Source organism: Drosophila miranda, chromosome 3 (genome assembly GCF_003369915.1).
Source record: "Drosophila miranda strain MSH22 chromosome 3, D.miranda_PacBio2.1, whole genome shotgun sequence".
NCBI classification, from domain to species: domain Eukaryota; kingdom Metazoa; phylum Arthropoda; class Insecta; order Diptera; family Drosophilidae; genus Drosophila; species Drosophila miranda.
The window spans coordinates 20,606,020-20,629,996 of record NC_046676.1 but is presented as its reverse complement, the minus strand read 5'-3'; the positions used below and the strand labels follow the sequence as shown (position 1 = coordinate 20,629,996).

Here is a 23,977-nt window from a genome sequence, read left to right as displayed (position 1 = left end):
AACAGCAATAGGAACAACAAAAAAGTCAGGAGAGAGTCGTGAAAATGTTTTTCTTGGCTGAAACCCAGTCAGCATCATCATCAAAGTCAGAGGCAGCCGACCAGATTTCGTATCGCGCTAGCTGGGGGATTACACAATTTATGCATTTGCCTCGGACTGACCCCGACGAACCCTTACCCTTACCCTTACCCTTACCCTTGCGCTAACCATTCGATCGAGGGCCGCAATTGATACGGAGTAGTGCCTGCGCGTCTTTATGGGTTGACAACTTGTAGGCGTGTTGAATCGCGGAGGGAGATGGGGTTGGAGCGAGAGATGGAGTTTGGAATCGAAATGCATTTGGGACTGGACTGGCACTGGCACCAGCACTGGTATTGGAAATGGGCTGCACAAATGTGCAGCGATCTGCAGCGGGAGATAAAGAAGATCGTAGAGACGGAACCTGTTTTATGGCCAAAAAACTATCGAAAATAAATGAACAAAACGACAAAATGAAATGCATAAACGTAAATCTCACAGCAGGTAGTCCCCGGATGATGCAGATGGAGATCATATGGACTTGGCCTGGCAATGGCGACCTGCAACATTACGAGTTTGATGATGACTTTTCGAGTTGGCTCAGGGCGTCGCCGGCGACAATAAATTTCTCAATTTTTCCTTGCCCGATTTTTTGGGTTTGGGAGATCGGGTTTGCTCCAGATTGCAGCTCCTGATTATCCTGTCTGCACATTCTAACAATTTCTGAAATATACAACTGCGCACTCAGCTGCAAGTGAATGAATGTGCATTCAGATCAGCAGCAGGAGGTGGAGAGGGACAGTGAGAAGGAGAAGGGTTCAAATTTCTGCGCTTGGTTATGTCTGCGTGGGCGATCTGCTTTCAATGCTTTCCCAATTTCCCATGCCAGAGAAAGGGTTGTCTTTGATTGCAAGCGATTGATTGATTCTGGCCGATGGATGCACGGATGCACTTGCGTGGAAAGGCAAACATTTGCATCATCTGCCCCTCCTCCAGTCGACTTCGTGGATGGTGTCGAGGGGGTATAGGAGTGGGAATCCGAGCTGCGGTTGGGAGTGTGTGAAAATACTTTCGCGAGCACCAGCAGAAAATGGGCTTGCCGTTTTTCCAATTGAGTTTTCCGCTTTTTTATTTCGGCGATTGCCAATTGGCAGAGCTGCGGGTCAAAGGTTGCTTATCTGGGAAACACTTAAAAAAGGGCGTCCATTGGCAAAAGCGGGCGCTGGCTGCGACTTTTCATTGAATGCACTATCTGCAGATCGACTTGCGACTGATAGGCAACTTCTCCAGTATCTCCAGATACTTTCCCCACGCCCATTTCCCTGCGTGTGTATCTGGATTCGTTGCGACGGACAGCAGAGTGCACCCAAATGGTTATCGCAAACAACAATATCTAGCCGAAAAATGCGTAGACACCGAAAAAGTTCATTGACTTTCGCATACAAAATACAAAAACAAAATGACTACGGCAACAACAAGATCTTCTTCGTGCGTTTATTGCTGCTGTCTGCCTCCATCAGCGGCAACGGCAACGGCAACAGCAACAGCAACAACAAAAATAAATATGGCCGCCCCAACAGCGTGCACAAAAGAGCAAACTCCAAGAGAGTGCAACAGCAGCACCAACAACAAATTATATTAAAGTGAAAATGAGCGATAACAACGCACAAACACAGCCATGGCCCCAGGCAGATACAGCCACACATACACTCGCACCCATGACACAGCGCCACCAGAAACAGTAAACAACAAAGAAGAGAAAAAACAGCGGCTCCCCTCTCAGCCCTCTTTCCACCCCTCCCAATCTTTCCCGCTGGCCCCATGCGATCTTTCGAGAAACTGCATGGCCCGTGCAGCCATTTTTTTGCTGCTTCTGCTTTTTTTAGCCATGTAAATTTTTTAATTTAATTTCTTCACCCAAAAATATGCTTTGAAAAATGCTATCCGGTCTTAGTTCGAGAATTGGCCGGGCGATATTTCTACTGGCGCCACCCAACATTTAGTTGCCGATGATACATGTAAAAATACATAAGAGATCGAAGCCATGTAAAGTTGACATTCCAATAGCAATAATTACACTAGGCAACAAAATTGATCTTTTTCTATGGTAAGGTTAATTTGAAAACATTTTCAAAAACTGTTCTTTTTTAAATTTTTTTTCAGATGTAGTTCTTTATGTTTTTACATAATTTAAGTATCGTGCATCTGGTTGTATTGAACATTGCAGTTCTGAAAAGCTGATAAATGCAGCTATAAATCGGACCCAAGAACTTTGTAGCTTCAGCTTACCGTATGGAAAATATTAAGCTTTCAAATTGATAATTTTTAGCGGTATTTTTTATTTCAAATTTTGAATTTGGTGTTGCGTAGTGTAATCGTAGTTGAAAACACTTAAGTGACGCAGATATGTTTAAACTAAGCTTTAATGTACATACAAATCTGATTCAATAGAATGAGTGTACTTGAAGATCACTAAAATGTTGTTATGTTTTTACAGAAGGTACAGGGGGTACTGGCGGCTCACAGATCCTCCTTGGATGACTCCTTTTTGGGCGCTGCTTTGGTTAGGTTGTGGACGCGAAAGGCCTCCAGAATATTCAGCTTTTGCTGCAGCTCCAGCTTCTTGGCGGCAGTCACTTTGCCGGCTTTGAGGCGCAGCAGTCGCTTAGTCTCCTCTTCGAGGAAATCGTATCCATTCTCGTTGATCTTCCGCATGTACAACACGTAATATTTGCCACTCAGCTTCTCCTCCGGCTTGGAGAGCTTCTCCTGCTGGGTCTCCAGCTCCTCAATCAAGCTAAGCTGAGCATCGTCCGGTAGGTTTGCGTAGTTTTTGATGGCATCGTTGAACTCTTTCAGACAGCCCTCGCGACCGATATACAGCGGGGTGTTGCTGCTGACAAAGGCCTTCAGGTTGTCGAGTGTCACATCCAAGTGGCTGGGGAACCAAATGTACTGCTCCACGCTGCCCTTGAAGAGTAGTATGGCCGGGAACTTCTTGTCGTCGATCTCGAATCGCTCACCCAGTGCCTTGTTCTCCAGTTCGCCATAATCCTTGATTCCAACAGTGGCCACCAGCAGCTCTCCAGTTACCTTGTGGGCTGCCTTGGAGAAGGCAGCGAATGCCTCGTGCTTCTCCCCGTACGGGAACGCAATGTCAAACTTGACCACGGCATACGGAAAGCGCTCGACGGTATTCTGAAAGTTGATTTCGTCCAAGTCCACGCAGCCGGCACACGAGATTGCCCACGTAGCATGCCGCGCCAGAATCGCCGCCAGCAGCAGTGTCACCAGTAGCCTCATCATTGTATTCGTGTTTTGTATGTGCAGAAGAGACTTCTTGTGCCAGAATATAGTGTGAACTTGACCTTTCTTCTGCCGGCCCTCTTCGCGAACTGACTGCGGGTGGAAGCGAGAGCAAAGTCGAGGTAAATTCGACACGGAGTGTTTTTGTTCTTACCTCTTGGCCTTTTTCCGCTGCGCTCAACAGATATTGTTTAGTTGCTATAGCCACGACGAGAGAGGCCCCTACGCTTCGCTCACCTGTGCGGCTCTTAGCGGCTACTTCTGGTTCTCGATCGAGTTGAATGACACGTCAGTGAAACAGTTCGCTCTCTTACACTCACTCAAAACCGGCCGACTCTCTGTTGGCCAACTCTTCGTGTTGGTTCAGCTGCTTCGGTGTCTGTATTGCTATTGCTCTTAGGGAGATTTATGCTGTAATGCCGGATACTCTGCGTTTGCTCGTTGCTTTTGAGTGCTCCACACAAATCTAGAAATAATTGTCATTCAAAATTTGACACTAACTTTGATGCTGATAGAAAACTCATTACAACAAAACTGATCATTTGGCCAATAGAGCGTGCCAGGGACCCAGGGTAATTAGATATAGGCCATTTAATGCCAGTATAGGAGGGAGTACTCGAAAATGGTCATTTGCCATTGAAAATAGGGTAAATTTTGAGAGACCGATGCCCATATACTCTGTCTCGGGCAAATACGGCCGGATCGGACCGGACGGGCCCACTTTCCAGGATCGGGATTATGCAGACTGTCGATCGGCTTTGCCACAAGTTCATGGGCCCATATCTCGGCTAATCAAAGTCAGATCGGCGAAGGGCCTAGCAACCCAGAACCAGAAGGATCCAGACTGTCGATCAACATTAATTGCCCATTTTCTGAAGTAAACGGATAACCTGAAATATCCTAAATAATGTGCAACATGGTCTGAAATTCGGATATTGCTCGGTAGCATCAGCTCGTAAAGACCCAAAAAGAGATTATATGGTTGTAAATACGCAGCAAACTGTTCGCCCCGTGCAAGGGTATAAAAAGGTAAAGAAATGAAAACACCTGCATGTGGATGGAAAAACTAACCCCGTTTGCCATAATTTTCATTAGTCAGCAATTGAAATTTTCGTGGCCTCCTTCTCCTACCCCCAGATGGTTAATGGACATTTTCGGCAATTGTCGATTAATAATTCATGTGTGCGGCACACATGTCGGATACCCTCCGCCCGCCCCCGCCCCCGCCCACACGCGCTCGCTCCACCTACTGCTTTTGTCCCGCCTCCTTGCTGGAGTATCTAGAATAGTTGGTTTAGTTTTTCCATTTGCGGTTTCGTTTGTCCACTCTACGGAAAATTGAACATCACGGCACGCAATTTGGAAAGGAAAAGCATTGCGCGCTTCACACGATCGATATGGGCGACTGGTAAATTATCTTTTTCGATGGGTGGGCGTGTGCCCCAGTTGGAACGGGGAGGGGTAGGGGTTAGGGGTTAGGGTAGGAGTTGGTTTAGGGGTGGAGGTGTGTCACTCCAGTTCAGGTGCAAAGAAAACCCTGCTGGCAATGCGCAATTTCGGGATGGAGTACAGGAGTGGGGTAATGGTAATGCGGAGTGGAGTGGAGTTGAGATCCAATAATGGGGACTGACATGCGTGTGTCAATCGCACAAAGGTCCAAAATTACCCGGTGGTGGGAGCTTTATTGACCCAACTCTGTTTGATATGGTGACCTCTTTAGCAACGCGAAAAATGAAGTCCAAGTTCGGGCGTTGTAGTATGTGGACACAGTTCATTGCGTAGTTTTCCGAGCACTCTCTCTTTGCACTTCATTCATTATGCAACACTGGGCCAAGCAATTTGTTAAGTACACCCCCACCGGGAGCCTACGATAGCGAGTGGACAATAGACAGCCCTGTCGTCAATTAGCTGCCGTGACGAGCCTTTTATTTTTAACACCCCTCCACCAAGCGCCATACGTCAAAGGTATCCTTTTCTCTAGCTAAATACGATATTGAAACACAACTCAGATTGGCTCCTGGAAGACACCCGCTGCTTTAAAAGTATTAATAACGACTTAAAAATAGATAAAAAGTAGTTTTAATGGAGGGGGCACAGCTAGAACTGTATGTCTTACTGGGCAAAGTCGAGGGACCTTCAGCGGACCTCCGTGGGGCCTTCAGGATTTCCCGAGCTGGCCACTCATACTCGTACTCATATGAGGCATTAATAATATAAATTGTGCGCTATTACGTTGGTTGTGAATGGGGCTGGGGCGGGGGCAATAACACAATGACCTTTACGCGAAACGACCAACGGGTGTCCCTGTGCCCACATGGTGCACGGCGACCAACTGACATTAAAGTGATAAGCGCGCAAATTTCAGGACATGGAACGGCCGCAATCTTCGTGGGGAAATCTAACGATTGCCGCATTGTTTTTTATGGGCTCTATCTATTGGGTTCGGGGCAACAGCCAATACAAAAAGCTAATCGTCCCCTGTCAGGGGGAGGTCCCGACTGGACATGTGCCCCATTTGCATACCCGCTGCCGAACGAAGTGAGGGAGTATACTAGACAAGCGAACAGTGTTCCTTTCATACACTCGCATTCGTAAAGTAGCAGGATCCATGGGTAATTGCAGAGTGCTGCCCCTACTGATGGAGCATAGTGTATCTATCAGTTTGACAAAAAATGCCATACTTTCGAAATTGCTTTCTTTTTTGGCAGCCCGTCTAATTATGTGGACTACAGTGAACGGAGACCATGAATTTTTCATGGCACACGTATGCCAAAGACATGCAATGCTTGAGGCAACTGACAATTTGGATAGAAAATAGATGGAGTTCAAGGAGTGGGGCCCGCAACTTGCGTAAGAGCCCACAAAATTTCCAACAGTGGAAATTTTTCTTGGTTTTGTTGTTCACTTTTCAATGAGCTGATGGTCGATAGTCAGGGACCAGAGCACTTGTAACGCTGAAGCTCATCAAATTTTTATGTTGTGGCATAATTCCATAAATGGGCCATCGAATGACCCACCTGAAAACAGCCATATGTTCCCTCCACCCCCACCGTCCACCGAGTCCACAAAGTCCACGCGCCAGTCCAATATTTCGCATGCCCAAATCGAAACTGCCAAAGTCCAATCCTCGTCCAAGTGGTCGAATGGGGCCGGAGACGGCTCATCATAATCGGTATTTATTGAAAATGTGTTTTTGTTAACCCGTTCTGTTCATAACCATAACCCTCTGCCACGAATTGACTCTAGAGAGAGTCAGAGCTAAGGGTTGGCTTGGCCGAGGTAGGCCTGACTTCTGTGTGTTTGTTGGGATATGTGTTTATCGCTTTTCATTTGCATTTATTGCCATTTCGATACGTGTGGCCATCATCGCTGGCAATTTGAGGCGTTTAGCGCAAATTTCTTTTCAATATTTGTGCACCCAATAAACCCAATAAACCCAATAAACCCAAATTGCTCAGCCCGTGGTCCAGTGGCCAGTTAAGCCTTTATCGTTCTCTGAATTTGATTGCAAATTCGGCTTCAGGTTTATGCGATCTGCGTGCCGGGAATTCGAAATACAGTCGATACAGACAGTCTTTTGAAAAGGAATGAAAATGCTTTCTTACTAATCAGGAAAAGTTCGGTTCGACTAATTAATCACTTGCATGCCTTATTATGTGTCCAGCGCTAATTACGGCGTTTCAATATTTGTCCAGGGAGTTGTGGGACGTCATGTGCGTACCAAATCAAATATACTGTCAAAGGCCTAATGATGATTTCTTGGCCGATTGACCAGTGAAGCAGTTTACCTGCCTGTCGGAAAATTCCATTAGAGTATGGTCTATTAATTAGCCAAAAGGAATGTGTTAAGTGGTTGTGGGTGGCGTGAGGGGCCAATTAGGCGCGCCGCATTCTAGGCTACAGTTTAAAAAGAGATTGACTACTGTACTCCAATAAACGCTTCTTTTTCGTACGTTCAGAGAAAGTCAGCCGCTATATCTAGAGCCTCGAAAGGATCACCATCACCCACTCGAATATTTACTAACTTCCTCTCTGTAAGCATTTCCCCAAGTAAACTTTCGCAGGAGAAATCCCCGTATAACACTTACAAAGCATGCATGCGCATGCGTCGTCCTTGTTCAGAGCGTAAGGACTTCCAATGCGTTAGGAAATTTCCTCGTCTCCGTCCGGGAGTTTGGGCATTTGTTTACAAACAACTGGAGAACAGAACGGGTTCACCACGGGAAGGGTGCACTATCCCGGTTCGGGGGAGCTGCCATGCAAATATTTTCAATAATTACCTCCACTTGTTGCGCAATCCCGAATGTGCATGTGCCCCTGGAAGGAGGAGGACTCGAAAAACTTGTCCATTTCATGCAGTCCATTCGAAGGCAATTACTTAGCTACGTGGGTAGGGAAGGATACGTGGACGGACGGACAGGCAGCGGGAACATGACCAGACAGACATGCAAATTGCAGTTTCATGAAACAGAATTGGATTGCTCCCACCTCTCGGGGGGGTAGCAGGGTGGAGGCGGTCCTTCGCATTTCGCATGACATTTTGCGGTCCCACTGCATTCACTTAACATTCTTTTTCGCTTTGTACGATAACACCACCCCCGCCGCAACGCCCTCCCACCACCTCCTGTGCTGCGCTTTTGTTTTATAACATTTAAGCGCAACCGTCATCAAATCTAATTGGCGTTGTCGCGCCGGAGTGCCTGAAATTGCCGGTCTGCATTTGATTTTTTGCACTGATTTCGATACCAACTGGGGATTACGGACGCCAGGGCTGGGTAGGGACACCCCCTTGCTGTGCTGCTTGAATCAACGATCAGCGAATCATCGAATCAGCGAATCAGCAGGTTCACATAGAGGCCTTACTTAGATATTCCATTACTTTGTGAATCCTTCTCGCGTCTCGGGTTCTTCGGAAACCCGCTGGCCTTTCAACTAATAACAACTCGAAGTACAACAAAAACTAAAACAATGGCAACAACTTGATGCAATAATTTGCCACAACTTTTATACTGACCACAACAACATGCAATATGCAGCAGGCTCGTCAAAACAATAGCTGCATGGACGAAAAACGAAATATTCGCAAGAGGATTTTTCCAGCGGGCCATTTAAAAATGCATGAGCAGAGAGCACTCAATGCGGTTATCGTGTCCCTGTGTGTGGCGGCCAGTCCGGGGCGGACATGGGCATGGGCATGGGCAGGGGCGTTGGCATGAACATGCAGGTGCAAATTCTAGGCAACCGCAGGCGCCCCAAAGCCCAAGTGAACCGACTGACTGCCTGACTGCCTGGCTGACAGACTGACGAATTGACGGCATGGCTCACAAGTTGAACGGCTTTCGTTCGGCATTTTATCGGTGGGGAGCGCACTTTATATCTAAACTATGAATCAATGCATTAGTCAGTCACCTTGTACGCTCGACTTTAATTACGCCTTTTATGCCGACCCTTTGACTTCAGCACAAGGGCTCCTCTGGCTTAATCGTGACTTAAAAATTGCACAGAAAAACTGAAACAAAAAATAGCAAAGCGAAATTCTTGGCCAAGGCCCACTCTCCTTACCCACTCTCGCCGGCGTGGATGCACAAATATTGCATTACAATCGTTTTCCCCCGTTGGAGCTCACGAGTCGTCACGCGCTTTGTGGCAGGCAACTGCGAATTGGATTTCATGTTAATGCAGGGTCCTTATCGCTGGAGGGGCGCTTGAACGGGTCGCAATGGGTTCATTTGTGTTCTATTTGGCCGGTAATTTCACTTAATTGCGATGACGCTGGGGGTGGGGCCTCGGGCCACCCGCCGCCCGCCGCCCGGATCCATGTGCAAAATGCAGCCCCATTGCATTACTGATTCATATCTTCGCCGCCGTGGCCGGTGCTTCTGGGCTGTTCATCAAATATTCAGACGTTGTGGCTTATTGAAAATGAATGGCAATTCCAGCAAGTGCGAATAGTCCTCGTCCCTTTGAGACCGCGATTGTTTCAGGATGATAGCCGGCACTCGTTTTGTGTGTACATTTAGGTTTTATTTTTGTATTTGAATGCAATCGTGGTTTACAATATATAGAGTTTCTTTTCAACGTTGCCTTGCACATTCAATATTTAATAATAAAGAGTAATTATAAACAACAGTTGTAATAAAAAAATAAAAATAATAAACATGTGGATGCATTTCTCATAGACGGTTGCGGATACGATACTTCAAAACTTCTTAGTGTTTATGTCATGTGGGTCATCAGCTCGTTAGCGTTATAATATATAGATACTCGTATAGGTTGTATAAAAGGTGTACTGCATGTGCTGTGTATCTCGATTTTGTATTTTTAGTTGTAATTTTATGCGTGGGTCGGTGTATATGTTTGTTGTTGGGTTGAGTGTTGGGAGTGAGTGGGAGTGTGCTGTTTACTTCGAAAATCTTTAGAAATAGGTATAAAATCTACTGTGTTTGTTGTTGAATTTCAATCTTCTCGACTGTCATGTCCGGATTCATGGCCGTCGCTTCCTGCAAAACAAAAGTACGTCATTGGATATCCAGTACACTTCCAGTATGTATTCCGCATAATACTCACTTGTATTGCCTCTGCCAAAGCTTTGTCATGATCGATTGGATCTCCGTCGGATTGAATGGTGATCTTCTGTTCCACACGGGTCTCAACAATCCCATCGCGTTCGGTTTTGTACTGTGAAGGAAGGATGTGATGATGTGAGTCAATAACCATCTGGTAAATCTGATTAGCGTGTTCTGTGGAAGATGCCTCAACCTGAACCCATTCGAACAAGGGACTGATGCATGGAATATAGTACAGTGGAGCGCGTACGAGCACAGGAAATTGGTTGTAGAGGGATTCGAGTAAAAGAGCCTACCTCTGAATACTTACGCACTCAGCGAATGGGGTCAGTGCCAGGGCTGGTCGGTGGCCCACAAGTACTTACGGTAATGGTTTCCACAGTGCGGGTTTTACTGCTCACGGTCTGGGTAGAGATGATTTCGCCGTGTCCCGAGTATCCGGGTGTGTCCTCGCCAAGCACCACCCGGGTGCTCTCCACATGGGGGCCAGTGGATGTGGTCGCGGCGCTCGAGTAAAGCGGAGATTTCTGTCGAGAGAGATTAGATTAGAAACGAACATGCACACCATACACCACCTTAGGCTATGATTTTTAAGATAGTAGGGGGCGGGAGGGGATGCAAAACAAACCTGGTTGTCTGTGCGCACCACACTAGAACCATCATATGGTCCATCGATGGGCGTGCCCGAATCGCCCGAGCTGGTCGAGGAAACGCTGTCCCGTCTCTGATACTAAGTTACGCAAAACAGTCACAACAGCGAGGCAAATACAAATCAGGAAAGGAAAATCAAATCAATTCATGCAAAACGAAAAGTGCAGTCATGCGATCTTGGAGCCAATGATCGGTCTTACCTGGTCGCCGCTAGTTACCGTCGCCGTCGTCTTCACCTCCTGGGTGACGACGCGCTGTTGCTGCTTGGTGGGGTCGTGCGTGCGTGTGGTGGCGACGGTCTTCTCCTCCAGCTGCTCGGTCTTGGCGTTCTTGCCCAGATCCTCGTGCGTGGTGGCTGTGCGGGTGGTGACAGCGGTGGCCGTGACATAAGCGCCGCTCAGATCGGTTGGTGTTGCATCAGCCTACGGTAGTTGCGTGATTCATGGTGGGGTTAGTGCGTACAATTCAACAATATTTAACAGCAACAGCAGCAGCAACAACAATAACAACAACAGCAAATAGCAAAGAAAGAAAGTTCATGGAAACTTAAATGGAGGCATACGAAATTATTAGAAGCGTTAGAATAAAGGCGACAATGAAATACAGAGACAAAGAGAGGGAGAGGAAGAGTATATCCCTTGCTAACCTTGTGTTCCTGTGTCGAGAAGGTCACTTCGCCCGTGCCCAGGTTTCGGACCTCCTCCTCCACATTGTGTGTGACGCCGTCGTTGTTCTTGGTCAGCACCTGTTTCGTTGTCGTCTTTACTACGGTGGGCGTGCTCACTGGCTTCCCCAGCTTGGAGCTGGCGCCCGCCTGGCTTGGACTGCTTAGCACAATGTCCTTGACTGTATCGCTGCCATATTGCTGGGTCATGTCGTCCTCCGAGCTGCCCTCGGAGTCACGGCGCAGTGCCCCCTTGCCAATGTGTTTGACGCCATCGAAGAACTGCTGCCGGGTGATGGGCACCGTCTCTGTGGTGGTCTGCACTTGCGCCTGCTTGCCAAAGTGGGACGGATCGATCTGAGCGTAGTTAAGGATCAGTTTTCCCGTGACCGGGTCTGTTACGGCTGTGGCCGGGTCGATGTCTCCCGTGTTGGGGTCTATGTCGCCGTACTCGCTCTTTATGCGACCCGTCACGGGGTCAATTTCGCCGGTAAGGGTCATCGTATGTGTCACAGTGGTGCGGGCTCCGGCGAATCGGGGATCGTTGGGGTCGACCTGCACAATTTCACCAGTAACCGGGTCAATCATATTATAAACGTAAACGGTTTTGTTGAAGAACTTAAGAACACGCCCGGAGACGGGATCGATCTCGCAGGTCTCTGGGTCGATCTCCTCTGGGCGGCCGCGCTCATCGGTCTTGGAAATGAGCAGGATGCGAACGATGACGATCTTTCCGGTCTTGGGGTCTACGCGAGCCAGCTTCGTGTACACCTCGCCGGACTCTGGATCCACCTGAGTGGCGGCGTACAGCGGTTCACCCGTGGCCTTGTCCACCTCGCCGGTGGCAGTGTAAATCTTTCCAGAAGTGGGCTCGATCTTGATCGTGTTGGGGTCTAGCTTGGTCTGTTTCTTGATCTCGTTGGTCTTGGGGTCCAGGTAGCCGTAGATGGTGATGACGTAGCCCGTCTTCGGGTCGACGCTGCTGGAAATGTATTGCTGCTCCTTGGTGCTGGGATCGCTGGCACCCGTGGGCACCCAGATCTGGTTCGACTTGGGATCCACAATGATGTCTTTGTCCTTGGCGGCGCTGACCTGGGCAATGGGTGCCTTGGTTGCGGGGTCAACGCGCTGCTGCACGATCCTCAGCGAGATTATCCTGGCATAGTCCTTGTCCGGCTTGTTGTTCTTGGGGTTGATCTGGTTCTTCAGCACAATCTGGCCGGTGGCAGGCTCGATCTTAATGTCACGCGTCACTGTCTTACCCGACTTCGGGTCGTTGAAGGTGATCGTGTGCTTGACCAGATCGATCTGGCCGTACTTCGTATCGATCTTGCCAGCCTTCGGGTCGAACTGACCGCCGGAAGTCTCCACCTGAGCGGTCTTTGCATCGATGATGTTCTTCTTCGAGTCGAACTTGCCAGCCAGCGAGGTGACTTCCACTATCGGGTCGATTTGCTGGCCCACTTCGATCAAGCGGCCTTGGCTGGGATCAATCTTGTTGGTCTTAGGATCGATGACACCCAGAATGGTGATCTGGCCAGTGCCTGGATCGACCTTGACGTTCTTGCTCACCACGATCTTTCCGGACTTGGGATCGATGGCCTTCAGTTCTCCCGTGCGGGTATTAATCTCTCCGTACTTGGTATCCAGCAGGCCAGTATCCAAATTCAGGACTCCCAGAGAACGCTCAACCTCCCCGTTGACGGTATCGATCTTGCCGGTGGCGGGATCAATGCGGCTGGTGATCACCGTTAGCTCCACTACCGGATTGTCTTGCGGGGTTATGCACACAATCTGGCCAAGCGTGTCATCCAGGCGTCCCGTCTTTGGATCTGCTACACCGGAAACCAAGTGCAGGTTGCCCGTTTTAATGTCCACATCGCCCTGGAACAGCTCCTTCTTTCCCGTCATAGTGTTGAGGGCCTCCAAGGTGCCCTTCTTTGGGTCAATCACACCATACTTGGTATCGATACGTCCAGTAGCTGGATCCAGGATCCCTGTCGAGTGTTCAATCGTTCCGTTTTCGGCATCAATGCGTTTTGTAGCTGGATCATACTTCGAGATAATGACCATTATCTTCACGCGCTTCTTCTTAGGCTTAGCAGCGGCTGCTGCTGCACCTGCTCCTGCTCCGGCAACCACACCAGGACCAGTTTTTGTGGGCGAGCCAGGCTTCTTAGCACCTCCAACATCAGCAGCACCAGTCGCACCAGCATCACCCAAGCCCACGTAGCCAGGCTCCTTGTTGTAGCGCTGAGACTCAAGGAAATCTGATGTCGGATCAGATATGGGCTTATAGCTGCCCGGTGCCCCGGACGAATAGCCCTGAGGACCCTTGGTTGGGGAATAGGAGCGCTTCTGGGCATCGCTCAAGGGTACAGCGGCGGCATCCACAGCACTGCCCTGGAGCTTTGCCCTGGTGGTGGGCGAAAGATTGCCGTCTTGCAGGAGCTTGGCCCTGGACTTGGGCGACAGTTGGCCGCGGTTCAGCTTGTCCTGGGTGCGGGGTGACAGCTGTCCAGCTTTGAGCTTCTCGGCCGTCTCCTTCAGGGCATTCTCGTTGCCCGGAGCATAGTTGAAGGCCAAGCCAATCTTCTTCTGCTGTGACGTTGGCGACAGCTGCTCTTGACCATCGGCACCAAGGTTCTTGGCATTGGGATCCTGGTCGTAGCGGAAGCCGCCCGGTGTGTAGGATTTGCGTGTGGGGCTAGTGTTGCCGTCGGTACCCACAGCGTACTCATAGGGACGTGTGACGCCGGGAGTCGCCGAACCGCGATTCTTGGCGGCATTTTTGTTGGCCTCATCCTGTTCCTGCTCGCCGAGACCCGAAGTAACTACCAGACCAAGTCGACCCACTTCTTTGTCCTTGTCCTTTCCGGACTTGTCCTTGCCATCCTTCGATGGTGAACCGCTCTTGCTCTTGCGACCCGAGGAGAATATGCCAACGCCCTGGTCGCATGTGAAGGCCCCAAATGGCGACAAATCAAAAGTTTCAAACATAAAACGAAAGATAAATTGGAGGGGAGAAAACAAAATTAAAATTCGTACACAACGTAAATAATAATAAGGATAACTTAAGATCGATTCGGATTATCTACAAACTATCGGAACGGAACTTACGGGTAAAACTTAAGTGAGGTGTTTGGGGTATGGTTGGGGTGGAATGGGATGGGATATGTACACAAGGTCGAGCGCATTCAGTGCGAGTCTATCCCTTAGCTTACGAGTTACGAGACTTAATATCTAAACATCGGATGTATACTTACACGTCTGCCGGACTTGTCGGACTTGTTGGAGTCGTTCAGCTCGTCATTGCCTAAACAATTGCAGAAGAATGAGACTTCATTTATGTTCCATCTCAAAGATACTCACCATTGACCCCCGACCCTGCAGCGGCAGCAGCAGCAGCAGCAGCGGCTGCCTTGGCAGCCTTCTCTGCCCTCTTCTTCTCATCCAGATCTCTCTTCTCCTTCTCCTTGCGTTCCTTCTCTTCCTTCTCCTTGAGCTTCTTCTCTCGGAGCTTGGCCTCCTTCTCCTCGTCCTGCGGGAAGTAAGAAATAAGTTAGAGCCCATTCCAAAACCGTGGACGCAATAGACGGAATAGACGAATTTTCGGGAGAAAAGGCAACATGCTGTGCAATATAAGGGCGGGGGCTTGCTACACAAAAATAAATGAAGAATAATATACAAGCGTGGAAATTGCTATGGGGATGTGAGGACTTGCATATGCACTACTTGCTCAATGATTGTTTTGTGTAGACTGTACTTGTTTGGCCTGCAGTGGGTTAAATGGTATTTACAGCTCGGGAAAGGTTGGGGGATATTGACGCCACAAAATACGAAAAAAATATAGATAAACACTCAAAGAAGTCGGATATCAAGATAGAGTAAATGAATGCACACAGAAAAGGACTTAAGGACTACAATTGACGGCACAGTTAGGAGGTTTTTTTTTGTTTGTACAGAAATTACCATCTCAAGATCAAGGAACTGCGCATTCAGTGGTTACCGGGGTTTGGGAAAGTCGTTTATGAAATCAAAGCAAAAAATAAATAAATTAATATGTTCACAAGATTGATAAAATACAATAATATATAACAATATATAGATTTAGAGAGAGATATATATGCAAGTGGTAAGCCCTGAACGGAACAAATAAACCTCGGGGGAGTCTTCAAATAAAATCCTTTCATACTTAAGCTCACAACATTCGATAAGCAGAGAGTTCAAAGCCGAAAAGAAGTAAATTAGGAGAAATCGAGGGAAGTAATCGATTCTGATACGGTTTAGGTAGAAAAGTGTTCACGTTAACCTGAACTTGGGGCGACAGTTCGATCTCGGCGGAGCCTGCGTCGGCCGCCTCGATGCGGGGCTCGTAGTCACCCTCGAGGGAGCTCTGCGAGGAGGCCGAACCTGTGCCGGTGCTCGATTGGCGTATTAACTGGTTAGTTTTTGGGGGATGTACGATTCGGGGTTTTAGTATGGAGTGGTAGGGCGAGTCAGTTCAGGCCACAAAGGGGGCAGGCAGAATTACGAGCACATCATTATCATTATCGTTATCATTATCATGGATGGTGGGTCACCAGAGACGAAGACCAAGACGAAGATGTACACCATGTTGTTGTATCGGTATTTAGTGGTTGTAAGTGCGTGTGCGTGTGTTTGTTTGGTTTGGTTTGTGAGTGAGTTAGTAACAAACCGAGAAGAAAGTACAAAAAATATTTTGTTAGGTCCGAAAATCGTTAAACACGGTCATCTCATCTCAAGCTAAGGTCAAGCTAGGCAAGTGCCAGCCGGAATCCTCAGTCAGCAGCGTCAGTTACCTTGTCCTTCTTGTTCTTTATTGGACTGCGGCTGTGCGCGTCCGCATCATTTCCTCGGTCTGCCCGGTCTCCTCTATGGTCCAGGGTGCTGCTCTTCCGAGCCACCTTTTCCTTCTCGGCCATGGCGAGCGCTAAATGGGAATGGAGAGAGAGACATCAGAACTGCGATATAGCGATATAGCTAGTCAAGTCCTACCGTCCATGCTGCGCGACGTGAGGCGCGCCCCCGATAGGGTTCGGTCAAACTTGGGCGCCGTACGGTCCACGGGCGTGGCCCTGGTCTCGTATTGGGTGCGTCCCTTGTAGCGGTACTTCGACCCGAACCTGGGGAACATGGTGGACTTATTGTCCGGCTCTGGCGTCATCAGGCGGAAGAAGGTGTGATGCTCCACACAGGACTTCCACAGCTTTTTGGCGGCCCGATGGTTGGCAAGCTTAAAACCAATGGTCGATTCGTACTGCTCGAATTCGCCCGGTCGTATCTTGATGTAGAAGTGGTGACGCTTGTACGAGATCTTCAAGATCTTGGGCCAAGCAAAGCGGTTGATGCGCAGTCTGCAAGCGAAAGAGACGACGAATTAGCGAATTGTTGGGCTTCAGTTTGCGAGGCTCTCACTTGTCGCGGTAGACCAGCAAACCGGAGGCACAGACGCCCAGCATAATGTCCACTCCCTCGGAGTCCTTGGCCGGGTGCAGGTCCACGCCGTACATGGCCAGCTTCTTGGCGTTTTCCAGGTAATGCAGCTCAGCCTCGGCAGGCGATTGGCCCCTGAAAGAGTAGGATATGTCAAATGATGCCCAGCACCAGCTTTGAATGCGTTTCACTCACTTGTGGGTCTTGTGCAAGTCCATGACTTTTTCCTCGAGCTCCGGCGTTTGATTGGGAGCAATTTTGAAGTCTTTCAGATAGGCGCGAGTGGGCATATCCTTGGCATCGTAGTCGCCCATCTCCGACTGGACCAGATACGAGCCGAGCAGAGCGTGGGTGACAAAGGTGCATGGCAGCCTGCCCTCCAGGATGTCGTTGCGCACCTGCAGGCACAGGTGGTAGCGCGTGATGTCTTCCTGCAGCTGCGACGGCTCCGGGGGATAGAACTTCACGGCAAACGACAGGGGCCACGGGTCTGTGCGAAAGAACTTCGCCACGGGCTTCTCCAAGTCCAGCCAAGTGCGCAGGTCTGTGGGCGTCTCATAGGTCAGACCGAAGTAATCCTTCTCAATGATGTTCAGGCCGGCACAGATGGAGTTCACCAAGTCGCGACCCTTGGCCTTCCGCTGTGTGTGTGTGTGTGATTGATTGCCATTGCGATAAGTCGCGCTTGCCGGAATATGTATATATACTTACATCAATGGTCACGTCCAGAATGGACCCATCGAGGAGGGTAACGCGGGCTAGAGCGGCCTTTGAGAACGTCGACGAGTTGCTCTTGGGCTTGCTCTTGGTCGGAGTTTCCGGCTCAGCGGGCGCGGACGGTTTAATTTCCGCTGGCATCTTTCTCTTCTGGGGGGCTACGCCAGCAGCTTGGAGGACGCTGCAAGCAAGGGAAAACTTTAGTTGGTGCAACAGTCGATGCCCCTGGCTCCCAGCACAAGGGGACGGCCGGATGTGCCCACTCCTTCTGGTCGAGTGTGTGTGTGTGGGCGCCCTCGCTCATTAGGCGTCTGCAGCCAGAGCGTAAAACATGCCATAAAGTTGCTCAATTTGCCTGGCGCCTGGCGTTCGTAAACAAAATGGGGCACAGACCAGCAAGGAAGCTACCAGCTACCAGGGGTTTCAACCCTCTGGGGCAGCCAGCGCTTGTGCCGTGGCGACTATGATGTCATGCGAAGACATGTCGCTGGCGGGGCTCTAGTCGGTACTTACTTGAAGCTGGCTCAGTAGTTTCTCTGCAACAGCTCCCAGTGATTTAGCGCTTTGTCGGGGAGCTGCAAAGATGGGGAAGTCGAGAAAAGGCCCATTAAATGCTGAATTGAAATGGTTAAAGTTTAACTAGCGAAAGCCACAGCCGCATGCCATTCCCTCTAACAAGTGCAGACTGAAACGAGTCGCGTACTCGTAAAGCTTTCGAGCCAGGCCATAAACAGCACATCAGAGGCTGAAGATTCCCAGATCCTAATTAGTGCTGTTGTATGCCTGAAGCGAGGCCTGAGCGGACTTTCAGCGGAAGTCCTATGCAAAAGCTGAAAGTCAAATGATCTTTTCAAGCTCACGTTTCTTGAAGTTCAGCAATGACAAACGTTGGATACAATCGAATACGATTGTATGTGGGTGTGTGTGTGTGTTTTGTGTTATATAAGCCGGCTAGTCGGGGCTGCGTCATGTTCTACTTCTTATCCCATTCCGTTCCCATTCGCATTCGCATTCACCGGATCCCGTTCCCGTTCTCGTTCCGTTTGCGGTTTACGTTTAGCGGGACTTGAAATTGTGAAACGTCGCTATCGGTGTGCTCTCTCCGAGCTCTGGGCTGGCCCCACCCAGAGAAGCCTCTTGAAGCCTTCAATCAACGCTGATTGAGGCATTAGTTAACGGGAAAGGAATGAAAGTCAATTGGCAGAAGATGCACCGACCGATTGCACTGCGAGTTCAATTTAGTGTTTAATTGATTTCGAATGGGGTATACCACGATGCAAATGAGTGGGGGTACGGCACGAGTATTCTCACTGAGAGAAAAAGAGCTAGCTGAACCAGTTTTGCAGAGTTTTATTGATGGACCAGACTTACAGGCACAGCTGCGGAGAACGACTATTTCCAGCGATCAAAATTTACAGTATAAACGCAAAAACAAAGTCTCAAAGAACATCGCAACACAATTTCAATTTCGGACAACGGACAGAACGGACGGGGGGCGACAGCACGACCCCAAAGAGAATAAACTCTGGTGGCGTCATCGTGCGTTCAAAATTATACGAAAACTCACAAAAAAATATGTATGTTGAGAAGCAGACCAGCAGACCCAGAACCAGAAAAGCAGACAAACATCTAATTTATTGTATTTTATTTATTTTTTTTTCTTCTGTATATCACGAGGAGCATGTTTATGTGTATGTAAGTGTGTCTGTTTGGCTCTATATAGCATTATTTCGGCTGTTCTGTGTTGTGTGTTTATTCCCATAGTTGAAGGTTGCGCATACGCAATGTTGACATCATCGAGAGAAGGTTGCAATTGTTGGATTGCTGTTACTGGTACTCGTAATTGCAATTCGCTTAGATTGGCTTCGATTCGATTGAGAGCGGTAGCGAGATGTGACTGAGGGCACACTTGAGTGATCATCGCCGACCGGTGAATCAGCCTCATTATCTCCGGGCACCGCATTGCAAATTAGTTTGACAGCAAATCCAAAACAAATCGAGCAGATAGCATGTAATACTTGTGCACGAGCATGCTCCTTATGCTCATATCGCATTAACGATGACATCATCATCGTCGCAGCGTCAGAATATGCCATGAAATCGAGAGCTATTTCTAGAGTATATTGAAATATTTGCAAGAGGTGCCGACACCCAAAAAAGCAGAAGAGAACAGCATTCGCTTCAATTGAAGGGGGTCGAGGTGAAATCCATCAAGTGCGAGAGCCAGAAGCTGGCTCTGGGCGAGTGTCTAATCATGACGGCGATGCTGTAGTCGGGGTGCGAATAGATACATCTGTATGAAAGAGACTCGGATGGACGGACAAACAATGCGGCACGTACTATGCGCTGTGCATACACATGTAGAAGAATATTTCTGTATACATATTATGAATGTAACAAAGTTCCATCCACATACAATGAACAGCACAACAAAAGATTCTCCTAGCCCTCGCCCTCGCCCTCGCCCTCGCCCTAGCCCTCGCCCTCGCCGGTCATCCCAATTGAGACTGCCACTCTCGAGTGCTTCTGGGCGTAGTCTGCTTCAGCTGCGTCTGCTCCTCCTTAATTAAGTTTCATTTAATACAACTTAAATCAAATTCAATTTGCATTGGGTCTGTGCAAACAAACGCTTGCCGAAGGGGGGGGAGTATGAGTGACGGATAGCTGGTGTATCTATAGTTATTACTCATTTCATTCACTTCTCACACTCCACTTGACAGTCTGTCATCATATTATGTCACCTGGCGGTGCCGTCATGACAGTTTGCAGGGTATGCGGAGCACTCCTCGGTAGCCCTGCCCGGATTCTGAATGAACTTTCGCTTTAAGCCCATCAGCATTAAGCTTTTCCTCGCCGGTAAAATGCACAAAACTTGTCGGACTTGCCATTTTCCAAACTCAACGAACCGTTGCCAATAAATTGTGTCTAAAATGTGCTGCTATTCAAAGTGGCTTTTTGACAGGCTAGTGCTCAACATCCGTCCGTCCATAAACATGGCCCCGCTTCCGCGAGCAGAGATCTTTGGGAGTTTGGGAGGTATTTCTGGACTCACGCAACACTGAAAGTTCCACTGGAGTTCTCGGGGTCTCTCTGGCTTCTTTTTTGCTGCTTTCTTGGGGTGCGAGCTAGGGGAAATCGAATGAGAAACGCGTAAACATTCGCGCCTTCTGGACGTGCGTGTATGTGGGTCAATCAATACAGTCGGCAAGAGGGTGTGTTCTGTCTTGGGAAACTCAGTGACTTATCGGCAGAACGGAACTGCATTTGTGTGAGCCGTGCAGGAAGGCGACTCAGGCGACCCGATAAGCCAGATCCGTTCCCATTTCGCAACCGTATCGAGCACCAGCCTGGGGCCTGCAGCGGGGATGACCACGAAGTGTAATCGCTGGCCATCGACAAAAGTGGACCGAGCTGATACTTGAGCAGACGTGACGGGTTTCTTGTCATCGCCTGCCACTTTTGGCCAGCTCAAGTGGCAGCTTTACCCAGTGTCGGTTGGCTAATTACCAGCATGCTCTGATCGGCGTTCGCTGACAGCTAGCACAACCGCGAGAGACCCTCACGTCACCCACACACCCGTACTCTGTCAATAGCTATTTAAAGCACTCGACTCCATTTGGCCAACGAACTCTGAATGCAGTCGATGCTGCTGTTGCTGCTGCTGTTGCTGCCACTGCCGCACCCACATCACCGCAATTTGATTTCTGCTCATCCGGAATGGGAGGGCGGAGCCCGACTAGGGCTGGGAGCAAGGCTCCGGCAAGTAAACAGCCGCCACAGTGGAGAATTTTGTCCACTTCAGCGCTTTTCACATAAATCATAGACCTATGGACGTCCCGCCAGCGACACAACCGCCGTTCCAGAACAAAAGTAAAAATCGATGCGACAACAAATAAAAATAGAATGCAAAATGATGGGGGGGGCGCACGGAAGGAGGCAGAGTAGCTGGAAGCGAGCTGGAAAAGCTGCCTTCCGTCTGATTGAGTTTGTTGACAGATTAGATTGGTTCCATTGGCAGAGCGGAGGGGGAAAGGGGGGTTGGTAGAGTGAGCTAAGAATACGAGAGAAGCATCCTATATTTCGATTACACTTTCGGACTCGTGGACATCTCCCCATCGATGCGATCTTGCCACTCTGGCCCGTGGCCTAAAACATCAGTTTACAATGCAATTCAATTCTCAAAGCCAGGCTTGCTCTTCGCCTCTCTTCGAGCTGCTCACTCACTCACTCTCTCTCTCTCTGGAGAACGCTCTCTGGGGAGCTTCTAACGCTCCCAGACACACCTTGTTGCCTCTCCGCCAACGAATTCAGGTTTTCCATTCCATTCCACTCGCTGACTTGTCTCTGATTCCGACTTTTGTTGTTTGGCCATGTTTGCGTGCTGCCAAGTCGTTAGCTAGCGCTCTCGCTCTCCTTCTCCCCTCTCTCTCTCCCTCTTTCTGTCACTCACTACGAGTATGCTCGGATTTTATGATAATTTTCTACTTGCTTCGTAGCTCGTTTTTGTTGTACAGTTATTAGCATTAAGTCGCTGGCACTCTCCTCACCTCAGTGCCAGTGCCAGCTCCGGTCCCAGGCCCAGCTGCAGGTCTAGCGCTCGTTTGCTTTGCTCGGCTGCTTTATCTGTTTGTCTGCTGTGCAGCCAATTTCTTGGCTTGCAACCGGTTTCTAATGCAAGCTCCACTTCGCTCTCTCGCTGCTCGCTTCTCTCTGTCTGGCTTCCACTTATGTACATATGTATGTACATTGCATGAAGAAGTCTTTATGTTAATGTCTACAACTATTTGGGTCAAAGCCCAGAGCTCTTCAGCCCCTTTCGCGGTCGCTGCCACGTAAACAACTTCTTGCCAGGCCCGGCTCCGCCCCCCCGAAGAACCGTTGGCAAGTCAACGCCCCAGGTTTTCCGGGGATTGTGAAAATCGTCTTGGTCTTGGTCTTCGATGACGCATGGCTGAGGAGGCAGGGGCACAGTCACCTGCCATTCATAACTCATAACTACACACACGCATGGCCTTTGTTTTGGTGGCTATCTTATCAGCCGCATTCTAGCCGTGTTCCCCTAGTTGTACGGTACGGCTAAAGGCTTTGCGGTTTTCCTGCTATGCTAGGCCTTCGATATCGAAATGCCAATGCGAAAACCCGCTCAATGGCTGATAAGCAGTTGAAAACCTGCCCGACGGCGCGCCGATCGATTCCCATGGCCCCAGGCGATCTATTTTGGTCCCAGTGACGTCGACATGGTAGCCCCTATAAAGCGACAGACGTGGGACAAATGGAACACGCAGTTGGATGGGATCTATCCACCCTGTGAAATAAGTCGCATTCCAAAATTACAAACGCCTCTATGTATAGATACGCACACGGGCGGCACAAATTGCTTTCAGATACATTTGTATCTGATCGGTGTTGTGGAACGTTTCCTTGACTACCACTGTCCAATTGGAACCCTCCCCTGTTGCAATGCCTCTGGCTGGCGGCACAGCAAATGGCAAAATGCGAAGGAACTGAGGAAAACACAAAATTCGGTAAAGGAAAAGTGGAGTAAGGCGAGACAACAGTAACAGCAACAGCAAAAGCAACAATGTGGGACGAATACACGCGTACAGTGGACAAAACAAGAAATGGAAAGAATACCGTGCCAAAAGATACTCGGAAAGCTTGATAGCTCACAGATACAGTTGCAGATACAAATACAAGCGCTACAACTACAACTATGGCCAAAAAACAACTCTCTCCCTCTCTTTGGCTCTGTCGGAGAGCGGCTCTCTCAGCCCGTGTATGTAACTGTGAGTGAGTGGCTATGAAGTCATTCTGGCCCAAGTGTATATGTGTGTGTCGGAAACATAAAATGAGACCGAAACGGAGACCGAAAGCCACAGAAAACTCCCGACCACAGCCCAAAAAAAAAAAAAAAAAAATCTAAGCAGCCCAGCAAAAGGCGCGATTCTGGTGGAACTTTCAGATACTCACCAAGAAGTCGTCGCTCTAGAATCCTTTTGATAATCCACGGGAAGGATACGTAGATGAAGATACTCTGTGGCTGTGGTTTTAGCTGTTTTTTCTTGTTTTCACTTTCACCAACTACTTTTCCCGATTCCCGTTCTCAATTCGATTCGATTCCTACTGCACTCACACAAGCTTATGCAAATAAACAAATTCTTGGACACTTTTTTCTTTTGAACGCGAAAAAAGATAATTTGTTGTTGTCGTTGAATACCTGTTGAAATTTTACGTGAGTTTGAGTGAGTAATAGAGACTAGAGTGAAAGAGAGGGACAGAGAGAGAGAGAGCGATAGACAGGGGGAGCGAGGGTGGGAATATAGGCGTGGGCGAGTGGGAGAACTAGAAAACTGCACGGAAAGTGGTAGCTAACAAATTAATTTCCAATTTATTTTTAAACACACTGGCGAATTGCGCGCTTTTCTATTCGCAATGGGGATCTTGGGATCGGATCGCAGATGCTTCTCGGCCAAGTGCTGGCAACCCGAAACGTACCGTCTTTAATAATATTCGAGTAGGCCCAAACCCAACCGTTCGGATTCGCAGTTGAAAAAATATTGAGATACTTCACTGAAACGCAAAACTGAGCATGGCTCTC

At 48.8% G+C, this 23,977-nt stretch overlaps 2 protein-coding genes across 7 annotated transcripts; both read right to left on the bottom strand.

Annotated features, from left to right (window-relative positions):
• Positions 1–2,333: 2,333 nt before the first annotated feature.
• LOC108160826 (protein windbeutel) lies at positions 2,334–3,726 on the bottom strand. The gene is made up of 2 exons (XM_017295056.2): positions 3,479–3,726; positions 2,334–3,417 (listed from the first exon to the last, which is right to left on the bottom strand). Exon 2 carries the CDS (start codon positions 3,322–3,324, stop codon positions 2,539–2,541), a length of 786 nt encoding a protein of 261 aa, XP_017150545.1. The 5' UTR covers positions 3,325–3,417; positions 3,479–3,726; the 3' UTR covers positions 2,334–2,538.
• Positions 3,727–9,326: 5,600 nt separating this feature from the next.
• LOC108159783 (protein 4.1 homolog) lies at positions 9,327–23,977 on the bottom strand. Of its 6 annotated transcripts, none has more exons than XM_033392444.1 (17): positions 23,875–23,977; positions 23,350–23,596; positions 17,893–17,954; positions 17,374–17,560; positions 16,858–17,303; positions 16,645–16,797; positions 16,225–16,583; positions 16,029–16,159; positions 15,518–15,646; positions 14,578–14,746; positions 14,472–14,521; positions 11,188–14,154; positions 10,742–10,963; positions 10,519–10,620; positions 10,256–10,417; positions 9,892–10,002; positions 9,327–9,824 (listed from the first exon to the last, which is right to left on the bottom strand). In XM_033392444.1, the coding sequence occupies exons 4-17, from the start codon at positions 17,518–17,520 to the stop codon at positions 9,759–9,761; spliced, it is 5,214 nt and encodes a 1,737-aa protein (XP_033248335.1). In that variant the 5' UTR covers positions 17,521–17,560; positions 17,893–17,954; positions 23,350–23,596; positions 23,875–23,977; the 3' UTR covers positions 9,327–9,758. The 6 variants fall into 6 exon arrangements, with proteins under 6 accessions (XP_033248335.1, XP_017148835.1, XP_033248336.1 ...); XM_017293346.2 differs by lacking the exon at positions 15,518–15,646 and adding an exon at positions 15,178–15,195; XM_033392445.1 differs by lacking the exon at positions 10,519–10,620.